Source organism: Narcine bancroftii, chromosome 3 (assembly GCF_036971445.1).
Source record: "Narcine bancroftii isolate sNarBan1 chromosome 3, sNarBan1.hap1, whole genome shotgun sequence".
NCBI lineage: Eukaryota > Metazoa > Chordata > Chondrichthyes > Torpediniformes > Narcinidae > Narcine > Narcine bancroftii.
Window position 1 is genome coordinate 60,986,281 of NC_091471.1, and position 12,274 is coordinate 60,998,554.

At 41.6% G+C, this 12,274-nt stretch overlaps 1 protein-coding gene across 1 annotated transcript; it reads left to right on the plus strand.

Annotated features, from left to right (window-relative positions):
- Positions 1-4,845: 4,845 nt before the first annotated feature.
- LOC138756682 (cytochrome c1-like) lies at positions 4,846-9,687 on the plus strand (the record flags this gene model as incomplete). The annotated part of the gene is made up of 4 exons (XM_069923070.1): positions 4,846-4,887; positions 6,187-6,292; positions 8,891-9,124; positions 9,395-9,687. Coding segments are annotated over 4 exons (675 nt in total), but the record flags the coding sequence as incomplete, so codon positions are not given.
- Between the last annotated feature and the right edge of the window lie 2,587 nt (positions 9,688-12,274).

Genomic DNA, 12,274 nt, shown 5'->3' on the forward strand with positions numbered 1-12,274 from the left:
TCCAAGATCACAGCTCTCCACCAATTCAGCCCTCTTGCTTAACCCAATTTTAATGGGAATTTAAAAAAGAGGAAAATTAGAGATATTGAGTAAGGCAACATCTGGAGAGAGAGAGAGAGAGTGTTAATGTTTGAGGTCAACTGCTGTTCATCTGAGCTCCCCTGAATTATGCCTCCCCTGATAGTCATGCTTTGGATCATGACCTCCTCTCTGGAAGTCCCCAAATAAATTAGTCAGGAAGTTCCATCTCCCTTTGCTCATTAAAAGGTTCACCTTCTTACCTTTTTTCCCTTTGATCAAATTTTTTTGGTCATTTGTGTTGATATAAATCGATGTTAAAATCGATTTGATATTACTCCTGTAAAATGTTTTCCAATATTTTACTGTCTTGCAAGTGCAAACTTATGTTGTTGTAAAAGTTGGTTGGCATCAATACACCAAATCCTTTCATAAAATACTTTCATAAATTTTCCAGGTAGTGTTCCCCAGTCTTCCAGAATTTAGATTAATGTTGGCATTTTACTTTTTTTTAAGCAGGAGACACTCCCACCAGCTGTCTTGAGGACACATTTCCACTAGCTCTCACAAGAAAACTTTTGATGGTCTGTGTCAGGAAACTGCAGATTCCATCCGCCAGTTCTTTATTCACACAGAATGCCTCCGTTGGCTCATGACACCACAACTCAGCTGGTTCTAGTGTGCAACAGATAGTTAGCAATTAAACATCCAAAAATATCATTGTGTTTACTGCCCTGAATGCCTCAGAAGTTCCTTTGTGTATATGAATGTTTAGTCAAAGGAGGCTTTCAAGTTACCTCTGCCAAGAAGTCACGTGATGGAGTAGTGGCCGGTAGGAGAATACCAGCCCTCTCCAGAAAAGAAGAAATAAAGTGAAGGAAATGCAAAGCTCAAGAAACACAAAACACAACAAATAAATGATAAAGGTGTGGAGAAAAGAAAGCAAATGACACCCAAGAAGGAAAAACCAAAAACAACGGGGAAAAAAAGAAAAGATGCCGGAAGAAAAAGGAGAAGGCCTTACTTGCATGAAGAGGCAGGGAGCCGTGGTGGAGAGAGGAGCCCGCTCCACGAGGTTGGTGGCGACCCCGCAGAGTCATGACCTCCCGACCGCTGGACTGCAAAAATAGCTCTCTAAGCCAAACAGAAGCGCGCAATGTTCACACCAAGGAAAAGGATAACACCGACGGGAGGGGGGCCCAGCTGAGGAGCGAATTTACACAGCGCGACCAGATGAGAGATGCCCGACAGCAAGGCTCTCAGCTGGAAGAAGAGGAAAGCGACAGGAAAGGGAGTGATAGGAAAGAAAAACAGTAACAGGAGGCCCAACAGATAACTAGCCCAGAAGAAGAAGACCAACAGCAAGAAGCCATGAAAAAAAACACCCAACAAACTGAGGGAAGCAGCTCAACAAGAAAGTCAGAAGAAACACAGATTCTAGTACTACTACAACAACAAGAAGCAACAGCAGATGAAGAAGAAGCAGCTGATGAAGAAGAAGCAGATTATGAAGAAGAAGCAGCTGATGAAGAAGAAGCATCAGATGAAGAAGCAGCTGATGAAGAAGAAGCAGCTGATGAAGAAGAAGCAGCTGATGAAGAAGAAGCAGCAGATGAAGAAGAAGCAGCAGATGAAGAAGAAGCAGCTGATGAAGAAGAAGCAGCAGATGAAGAAGAAGCAGCTGATGAAGAAGAAGCAGCTGATGAAGAAGCAGCAGATGATGAAGAAGCATCAGATGAAGAAGCATCAGAAGAAGAAGCAGCAGATGAAGAAGAAGCAGCTGATGAAGAAGAAGCAGAAGATGAAGAAGAAGCATCAGATGAAGAAGCAGCAGATGAAGAAGCAGCTGATGAAGAAGAAGCAGCAGATGAAGAAGAAGCAGCAGATGATGAAGCAGCAGATGAAGAAGAAGCAGCTGATGAAGAAGCATCAGATGAAGAAGCAGCAGATGAAGAAGAAGCAGCTGATGAAGAAGAAGCATCAGATGAAGAAGCAGCTGATGAAGAAGAAGCAGCTGATGAAGAAGAAGCATCAGATGAAGAAGCAGCTGATGAAGAAGAAGCAGCTGATGAAGAAGAAGCAGCAGCAGATGAAGAAGCAGCAGATGATGAAGAAGCATCAGATGAAGAAGCAGCAGATGAAGAAGCAGCTGATGAAGAAGCAGCAGATGAAGAAGAAGCAGCTGATGAAGAAGCAGCTGATGAAGAAGAAGCATCAGATGAAGCAGCTGATGAAGAAGAAGCAGCAGATGATGAAGAAGCAGCAGATGATGAAGAAGCAGCAGATGAAGAAGCAGCTGATGAAGAAGAAGCAGCTGATGAAGAAGAAGCAGCTGATGAAGAAGAAGCATCAGATGAAGAAGCAGCTGATGAAGAAGAAGCAGCTGATGAAGAAGAAGCAGCAGCAGATGAAGAAGAAGCAGCTGATGAAGAAGCAGCAGATGAAGAAGCAGCTGATGAAGAAGAAGCAGCAGATGAAGAAGAAGCAGCAGATGATGAAGAAGCATCAGATGAAGAAGCAGCAGATGAAGAAGAAGCAGCTGATGAAGAAGAAGCATCAGATGAAGAAGAAGCAGCTGATGAAGAAGAAGCAGCTGATGAAGAAGAAGCATCAGATGAAGAAGCAGCTGATGAAGAAGCAGATGATGAAGAAGAAGCATCAGATGAAGAAGCAGCTGATGAAGAAGAAGCAGCAGATGATGAAGAAGCATCAGATGAAGAAGCAGCAGATGAAGAAGCAGCTGATGAAGAAGAAGCAGCTGATGAAGAAGAAGCAGCTGATGAAGAAGAAGCATCAGATGAAGAAGCAGCTGATGAAGAAGCAGCTGATGAAGAAGCAGCTGATGAAGAAGAAGCAGCAGATGATGAAGAAGCATCAGATGAAGAAGAAGCAGCTGATGAAGAAGCAGCAGATGAAGAAGAAGCAGCTGATGAAGAAGAAGCAGCTGATGAAGAAGAAGCATCAGATGAAGAAGCAGCTGATGAAGAAGCAGCTGATGAAGAAGCAGATGATGAAGAAGAAGCAGCAGATGATGAAGAAGCATCAGATGAAGAAGAAGCAGCAGATGAAGAAGAAGCAGCTGATGAAGAAGAATCAGCTGATGAAGAAGAAGCATCAGATGAAGAAGCAGCTGATGAAGAAGAAGCATCAGATGAAGAAGCAGCTGATGAAGAAGAAGCAGCAGATGAAGAAGAAGCAGCAGATGATGAAGAAGCAGCAGCAGATGAAGAAGAAGCAGCAGGTGAAGAAGCAGCTGATGAAGAAGAAGCATCAGATGAAGAAGCAGCTGATGAAGAAGAAGCAGCTGATGAAGAAGAAGCAGCAGCAGATGAAGAAGCAGCAGATGATGAAGAAGCATCAGATGAAGAAGCAGCAGATGAAGAAGCAGCTGATGAAGAAGAAGCAGCAGATGATGAAGAAGCATCAGATGAAGAAGCAGCAGATGAAGAAGCAGCAGATGAAGAAGAAGCAGCTGATGAAGAAGAAGCATCAGATGAAGAAGCAGCTGATGAAGAAGAAGCAGCTGATGAAGAAGAAGCATCAGATGAAGAAGCAGCTGATGAAGAAGAAGCAGCAGATGATGAAGAAGCAGCAGATGATGAAGAAGCAGCAGATGAAGAAGCAGCTGATGAAGAAGCAGCTGATGAAGAAGAAGCAGCTGATGAAGAAGAAGCAGCTGATGAAGAAGAAGCATCAGATGAAGAAGCAGCTGATGAAGAAGCAGCTGATGAAGAAGAAGCAGCTGATGAAGAAGAAGCAGCTGCAGATGAAGAAGAAGCAGCTGATGAAGAAGCAGCAGCAGGTGAAGAAGCAGCTGATGAAGAAGAAGCAGGAGATGATGAAGAAGCATCAGATGAAGAAGCAGCAGATGAAGAAGCAGCAGATGAAGAAGAAGCAGCTGATGAAGAAGAAGCAGCTGATGAAGAAGAAGCATCAGATGAAGAAGCAGCTGATGAAGAAGCAGCTGATGAAGAAGAAGCAGAAGATGATGAAGAAGCATCAGATGAAGAAGAAGCAGCTGATGAAGAAGCAGCAGATGAAGAAGAAGCAGCTGATGAAGAAGAAGCAGCTGATGAAGAAGAAGCATCAGATGAAGAAGCAGCTGATGAAGCAGCAGATGATGAAGAAGAAGCAGCAGATGATGAAGAAGCATCAGATGAAGAAGAAGCAGCAGATGAAGAAGAAGCAGCAGATGAAGAAGCAGCAGATGAAGAAGAAGCAGCTGATGAAGAAGAATCAGCTGATGAAGAAGAAGCATCAGATGAAGAAGCAGCTGATGAAGAAGAAGCATCAGATGAAGAAGCAGCTGATGAAGAAGAAGCAGCAGATGAAGAAGAAGCAGCAGACGATGAAGAAGCATCAGATGAAGAAGCAGCAGATGAAGAAGAAGCAGCTGATGTAGAAGAAGCATCAGATGAAGAAGCAGCAGATGAAGAAGAAGCAGCTGATGAAGAAGAAGCATCAGATGAAGAAGCAGCTGATGAAGAAGAAGCAGCTGATGAAGAAGAAGCATCAGATGAAGAAGCAGCTGATGAAGAAGAAGCAGCTGATGAAGAAGAAGCAGCAGCAGATGAAGAAGCAGCAGATGATGAAGAAGCATCAGATGAAGAAGCAGCAGATGAAGAAGCAGCTGATGAAGAAGAAGCAGCAGATGATGAAGAAGCATCAGATGAAGAAGCAGCAGATGAAGAAGCAGCAGATGAAGAAGAAGCAGCTGATGAAGAAGCAGCTGATGAAGAAGAAGCATCAGATGAAGAAGCAGCTGATGAAGAAGAAGCAGCTGATGAAGAAGAAGCATCAGATGAAGAAGCAGCTGATGAAGAAGAAGCAGCAGATGAAGAAGAAGCAGCAGATGATGAAGAAGCATCAGATGAAGAAGCAGCAGATGAAGAAGAAGCAGCTGATGTAGAAGAAGCATCAGATGAAGAAGCAGCAGATGAAGAAGAAGCAGCAGCAGATGAAGAAGCAGCAGCAGATGAAGAAGAAGCAGCAGGTGAAGAAGCAGCTGATGAAGAAGAAGATTCAGATGAAGAAGCAGCTGATGAAGAAGAAGCAGCTGATGAAGAAGAAGCAGCAGCAGATGAAGAAGCAGCAGATGATGAAGAAGCATCAGATGAAGAAGCAGCAGATGAAGAAGCAGCTGATGAAGAAGAAGCAGCAGATGATGAAGAAGCATCAGATGAAGAAGCAGCAGATGAAGAAGCAGCAGATGAAGAAGAAGCAGCTGATGAAGAAGAAGCAGCTGATGAAGAAGAAGCATCAGATGAAGAAGCAGCTGATGAAGAAGAAGCAGCTGATGAAGAAGAAGCATCAGATGAAGAAGCAGCTGATGAAGAAGAAGCATCAGATGAAGAAGCATCAGATGAAGAAGCAGCAGATGAAGAAGAAGCAGCTGATGAAGAAGAAGCATCAGATGAAGAAGCAGCAGATGAAGAAGAAGCAGCTGATGAAGAAGAAGCATCAGATGAAGAAGCAGCAGATGAAGAAGAAGCAGCTGATGAAGAAGAAGCATCAGATGAAGAAGCAGCAGATGAAGAAGAAGCAGCTGATGAAGAATAAGCATCAGATAAAGAAGCAGCTGATGAAGAAGAAGCAGCTGATGAAGAAGAAGCAGCTGATGAAGAAGAAGCATCAGATGAAGAAGCAGCTGATGAAGAAGAAGCAGCTGATGAAGAAGAAGCAGCAGAAGATGAAGAAGCAGCAGCAGATGAAGAAGAAGCAGCAGGTGAAGAAGCAGCTGATGAAGAAGAAGCAACTGATGAAGAAGCAGCTGATGAAGAAGAAGCATCAGATGAAGAAGCAGCTGATGAAGAAGAAGCAGCTGATGAAGAAGAAGCATCAGATGAAGAAGCAGCAGATGAAGAAGAAGAAGCATCAGATGAAGAAGCAGCAGATGAAGAAGCAGCTGATGAAGAAAAAGCATCAGATGAAGAAGCAGCTGATGAAGAAGAAGCAGCTGATGAAGAAGAAGCATCAGATGAAGAAGCAGCTGATGAAGAAGAAGCAGCTGATGAAGAAGCAGCAGCAGTTGAAGAAGCAGCAGCAGATGAAGAAGAAGCAGCAGGTGAAGAAGAAGCAGCTGAAGAAGAAGCAGCTGATGAAGAAGAAGCATCAGATGAAGAAGCAGCTGATGAAGAAGAAGCAGCTGATGAAGAAGAAGCAGCTGATGAAGAAGAAGCATCAGATGAAGAAGCAGCTGATGAAGAAGAAACAGCTGATGAAGAAGAAGCAGCAGCAGATGAAGAAGCAGTAGCGGATGATGAAGAAGCAGCAGGTGAAGAAGCAGCAGATGAAGAAGAAGCATCAGATGAAGAAGCAGCTGATGAAGAAGAAGCATCAGATGAAGAAGCAGCTGATGAAGAAGAAGCAGCTGATGAAGAAGAAGCAGCTGATGAAGAAGAAGCAGCTGATGAAGAAGAAGCATCAGATGAAGAAGCAGCTGATGAAGAAGAAGCAGCTGATGAAGAAGCAGCAGCTGATGAAGAAGAAGCATCAGATGAAGAAGCAGCTGATGAAGAAGCAGATGATGAAGAAGAAGCAGCAGATGATGAAGAAGCATCAGATGAAGAAGAAGCAGCAGATGAAGAAGAAGCAGCAGATGAAGTAGCAGCAGATGAAGAAGAAGCAGCTGATGAAGAAGAATCAGCTGATGAAGAAGAAGCATCAGATGAAGAAGCAGCTGATGAAGAAGAAGCAGCTGATGAAGAAGAAGCATCAGATGAAGAAGCAGCTGATGAAGAAGAAGCAGCAGATGAAGAAGAAGCAGCAGATGATGAAGAAGCATCAGATGAAGAAGCAGCAGATGAAGAAGAAGCAGCTGATGAAGAAGAAGCATCAGATGAAGAAGCAGCAGATGAAGAAGAAGCAGTTGATGAAGAAGAAGCATCAGATGAAGAAGCAGCTGATGAAGAAGAAGCAGCTGATGAAGAAGAAGCATCAGATGAAGAAGCAGCTGATGAAGAAGAAGCAGCTGATGAAGAAGAAGCAGCAGCAGATGAAGAAGCAGCAGATGATGAAGAAGCATCAGATGAAGAAGCAGCAGATGAAGAAGCAGCTGATGAAGAAGAAGCAGCAGATGATGAAGAAGCATCAGATGAAGAAGCAGCAGATGAAGAAGCATCAGATGAAGAAGAAGCAGCTGATGAAGAAGCAGCTGATGAAGAAGAAGCATCAGATGAAGAAGCAGCTGATGAAGAAGAAGTAGCTGATGAAGAAGCATCAGATGAAGAAGCAGCTGATGAAGAAGAAGCAGCAGATGAAGAAGAAGCAGCAGATGATGAAGAAGCATCAGATGAAGAAGCAGCAGATGAAGAAGAAGCAGCTGATGAAGAAGAAGCATCAGATGAAGAAGCAGCAGATGAAGAAGAAGAAGCAGCAGATGAAGAAGCAGCAGCAGATGAAGAAGAAGCAGCAGGTGAAGAAGCAGCTGATGAAGAAGAAGCATCAGATGAAGAAGCAGCTGATGAAGAAGAAGGAGCTGATGAAGAAGAAGCAGCAGCAGATGAAGAAGCAGCAGATGATGAAGAAGCATCAGATGAAGAAGCAGCAGATGAAGAAGCAGCTGATGAAGAAGCAGCAGATGATGAAGAAGCATCTGATGAAGAAGCAGCAGATGAAGAAGAAGCAGCTGATGAAGAAGAAGCATCAGATGAAGAAGCAGCTGATGAAGAAGAAGCAGCTGATGAAGAAGAAGCATCAGATGAAGAAGCAGCTGATGAAGAAGAAGCAGCAGATGATGAAGAAGCATCAGATGAAGAAGCAGCAGATGAAGAAGAAGCAGCTGATGAAGAAGAAGCATCAGATGAAGAAGCAGCAGATGAAGAAGAAGCAGCTGATGAAGAAGAAGCATCAGATGAAGAAGCAGCAGATGAAGAAGAAGCAGCTGATGAAGAAGAAGCATCAGATGAAGAAGCAGCAGATGAAGAAGAAGTAGCTGATGAAGAAGAAGCATCAGATGAAGAAGCAGCTGATGAAGAAGAAGCAGCTGATGAAGAAGAAGCATCAGATGAAGAAGCAGCAGATGAAGAAGAAGCTGCAGATGAAGAAGAAGAAGCATCAGATGAAGAAGCAGCAGATGAAGAAGAAGCAGCTGATGAAGAAGAAGCATCAGATGAAGAAGCAGCTGATGAAGAAGAAGCAGCTGATGAAGAAGAAGCAGCTGATGAAGAAGAAGCATCAGATGAAGAAGCAGCTGATGAAGAAGAAGCAGCTGATGAAGAAGAAGCAGCAGCAGATGAAGAAGCAGCAGCAGATGAAGAAGAAGCAGCAGATGAAGAAGAAGCAGCTGATGAAGAAGAAGCATCAGATGAAGAAGCAGCTGATGAAGAAGAAGCAGCTGATGAAGAAGAAGCAGCTGATGAAGAAGAAGCATCAGATGAAGAAGCAGCTGATGAAGAAGAAGCAGCTGATGAAGAAGAAGCAGCAGCAGATGAAGAAGCAGCAGCAGATGAAGAAGAAGCAGCAGATGAAGAAGAAGCAGCAGGTGAAGAAGCAGCTGATTAAGAAGAAGCAGCTGATGAAGAAGCAGCTGATGAAGAAGAAGCATCAGATGAAGAAGCAGCTGATGAAGAAGAAGCAGCTGATGAAGAAGAAGCATCAGATGAAGAAGCAGCAGATGAAGAAGAAGAAGCATCAGATGAAGAAGCAGCAGATGAAGAAGCAGCTGATGAAGAAGAAGCATCAGATGAAGAAGCAGCTGATGAAGAAGAAGCAGCTGATGAAGAAGAAGCAGCTGATGAAGAAGCATCAGATGAAGAAGCAGCTGATGAAGAAGAAGCAGCTGATGAAGAAGAAGCAGCAGCAGATGAAGAAGCAGCAGCAGATGAAGAAGAAGCAGCAGGTGAAGAAGAAGCAGCTGATGAAGAAGAAGCAGCTGATGAAGAAGAAGCATCAGATGAAGAAGCAGCTGATGAAGAAGAAGCAGCTGATGAAGAAGAAGCAGCTGTTGAAGAAAAAGCATCAGATGAAGAAGCAGCTGATGAAGAAGAAGCAGCTGATGAAGAAGAAGCAGCAGCAGATGAAGAAGCAGCAGCAGATGAAGAAGAAGCAGCAGGTGAAGAAGAAGCAGCTGATGAAGAAGCAGTAGCGGATGATGAAGAAGCAGCAGGTGAAGAAGCAGCAGATGAAGAAGAAGCATCAGATGAAGAAGCAGCTGATGAAGAAGAAGCATCAGATGAAGAAGCAGCTGATGAAGAAGAAGCAGCTGATGAAGAAGAAGCAGCTGATGAAGAAGAAGCAGCTGATGAAGAAGAAGCAGCTGATGAAGAAGAAGCATCAGATGAAGAAGCAGCTGATGAAGAAGAAGCAGCTGATGAAGAAGAAGCAGCTGATGAAGAAGAAGCAGCTGATGAAGAAGAAGCAGCAGATGAAGAAGCAGCAGCTGATGAAGAAGAAGCAGCTGATGAAGAAGAAGCATCAGATGAAGAAGCAGCTGATGAAGAAGCAGCAGCGGTTGATGAAGAAGCAGCAGGTGAAGAAGCAGCAGATGAAGAAGAAGCAGCAGATGATGAAGAAGCATCAGATGAAGAAGCAGCTGATGAAGAAGCAGAAGACGATGATGACGATGAAGACCACAATGAAGATGACGACGAAGATGACGACGAAGAAGAAGATCAAGCTCTGCACAGAGGAATAGAAGGTAAAATAGATGGACAGTATATAGATTTTTAAAATTTCATGGACAAAAGACAGCATTAAAAGAATGGTTGACATTAGAATTTAGTGAAATGAAAAGAAAAATGAAAAGTACAGAAGAAAAGGTGAGCAGAATAGAGCTGATCATAACAGAAATAGGGAAAAGATTAGAAAATGTGGAAGAATGAGTAATGGCGGTCGAAATGGAAGTGAACAACTTAAGAAGAAAATTGGAAGAAAGTGACAAAAAGGTTAAAGTGTCACAAGAGTTGTTAGCTCAGAAGATGGATATAATCGAAAACTATATTAGGTGAAACAATATAAAGATAGTGGGCCTAAAGGAAGATGAAGAAGGCACAGATATGAAAGAATTTATAAAAGAATGGATCCCAAAGGTCCTGTGAATGCCAGAAATACAGGAAGGAATGGAAATAGAAAGGGCACACAGAACATTAGCCCCGAAACCACAAACACAACAAAAACCAAGATCTGTTTTAGTAGAATTTTTGAGATACATGACAAGAGAAAATATATTGGAGAGGGAAAGGAATAAAATTAGAGAAGACAAAAAACCACTGGACTACACAGGTCAAAAAATATTTTTTTACCCAGACATAAGTTTTGAACTCTTAAAGAAGAGGAAGGAGTTTAATACAGCACAATCAACCCTATGGAAAAAATGCTATAAATTTTTGTTAAGATATCCAGCTGTGCTGAAAATAGTTATCCTGGGTAGAAAAACAGACTGTTCTCAAATCCAGAGAAAGCACGAGAATTTGCAAGACAGAAAGAGAGATGAAGAGATGTAACAAGAAGGAAGAACGGTGACAAACTACATATTAAAGATGTAAAAATAATGTATAAGTAAGAACTAAAGAAGGGAAAGAAAAGGGAACTAGGGGAACAAAAAGGGAAAAAAGAGGGTGAGCTTTGTTAAATGTGAAAAAAAAGTCTTTTCTGGAGGGGATTGGGTTGGAGAGAATAACAGTCACTGCGAAATCAGTTGACGCTTGTAAGCAGGTTCGCAATCCAAATGAAGAGGGGAGTTGTGGTTGCCGGCAAGAGACAAGGGGCAACTTAGAGATGGTGGGGACACTTGGGGTTAAGGGAATATTAGATGTGGGAGTTTTTGAAATATTTTATGTTTTATGTTGAATTCAAAAAGGGAAAACTGAGAGATGAAAATGGGGAAAAGGGGGATGTGGTGGTGAGGAAGCAGAAATGAGGTGTAAACAGAGTATGAGATGGCTATGTTGAACTATATGACTATAAATATTAATAGAATACATAACCAAATCAAAAGGAAGAGGCTATTAAATTTACTGAAAAAAGAAATAATATAGAATTTGTGCAGGAAACGTATCTAATTGAAGTGGAACATAAATTAAGGAGAGACTGGGTAGGACACATAACGGCAGCATCATATAATTCAAAAGTCAGAGGTGTAGCTATATTAATTAATAAAAATGTACCAATCGAAATAGAGGAGGAAATAATAGATCCAGCAGGGAGGTAAGTAATGATAAAGTGTCAGATATATTCTGAATTCTGGAATTTTATCAATATATATGCACCTAATGAAGAGGATCAAAAGTTTATACAAGGTATTTTTTTGAAGATTGTAGAATGGCAGGGGAATATATTGATAGGAGGAGATTTTAACCTTAATTTGGACCGAATGTTGGATAAAACTGGACAAAAGGAATAAAGTGGCCAAATGTATGGTTAAATCAATGCAGGAAATGAAACTTATGGATATATGGAGGAGGCAGCACCCAAGGGAGAAGGAATACTCATATTATTCAAGTAGATATAAAACATACTCAAGGATTGACATGTTTTTGTTGTCAGCCCATATTCAAGGGAGAGTTAGAAAAAATGGAATATAAAGCTAGATTGCTATCTGATCATTCACCCCTGTTATTAGCAATAGAACTGGAGGACATTCCACCAAGAACTTATAGATGGAGGTTAAACTCCATGCTACTTAAAATACAGGAATTTAGAGAATTTATTGAACTCCAAATTAAAATGTACTTTGAAATAAATACAGAATCAGTGAAAGACAAATTTATATTATGGGATGCAATGAAAGCCTTCATTAGAGGGCATATAATAAGTTACGTAACTAAGATGAAAAAGGACTACAATCGGGAAATAGAACAGTTGGAAAGGGAGATAGTAAGTACAGAAAAAGAACTAGCAACAAGGGAAGATATAACAAAAAGAAGAGATTTGGCAGACAAAAAAATAAAATACGAAACATTATAAACATATATGGTGGAGAAGAACATAATGAAAATAAAGCAAAAGTATTACGAGCTAGGAGAAAAAAATGCACAAAATATTAACCTGGCAACTTAAAACAGAATAAGCTAAAAGAACTGTATTGGTATCAAGGAAAAAGGACAAACAAATTACATATAATCCAATAGAGATTAATGAGAACTTTAAGGAATTTTATGAACAATTATACCAAACTGAGAATGAGGGGAAAGAAGACAAAATAGATGAGTTTTTAGCTAAAATTTAACTGCCAAAATTGCAAGAAGAGGAGCAAAACAAGTTGATAAAACCATTTGAAATAGAGGAAATACAGGATATATTAAAAAAGCTGCCGAAC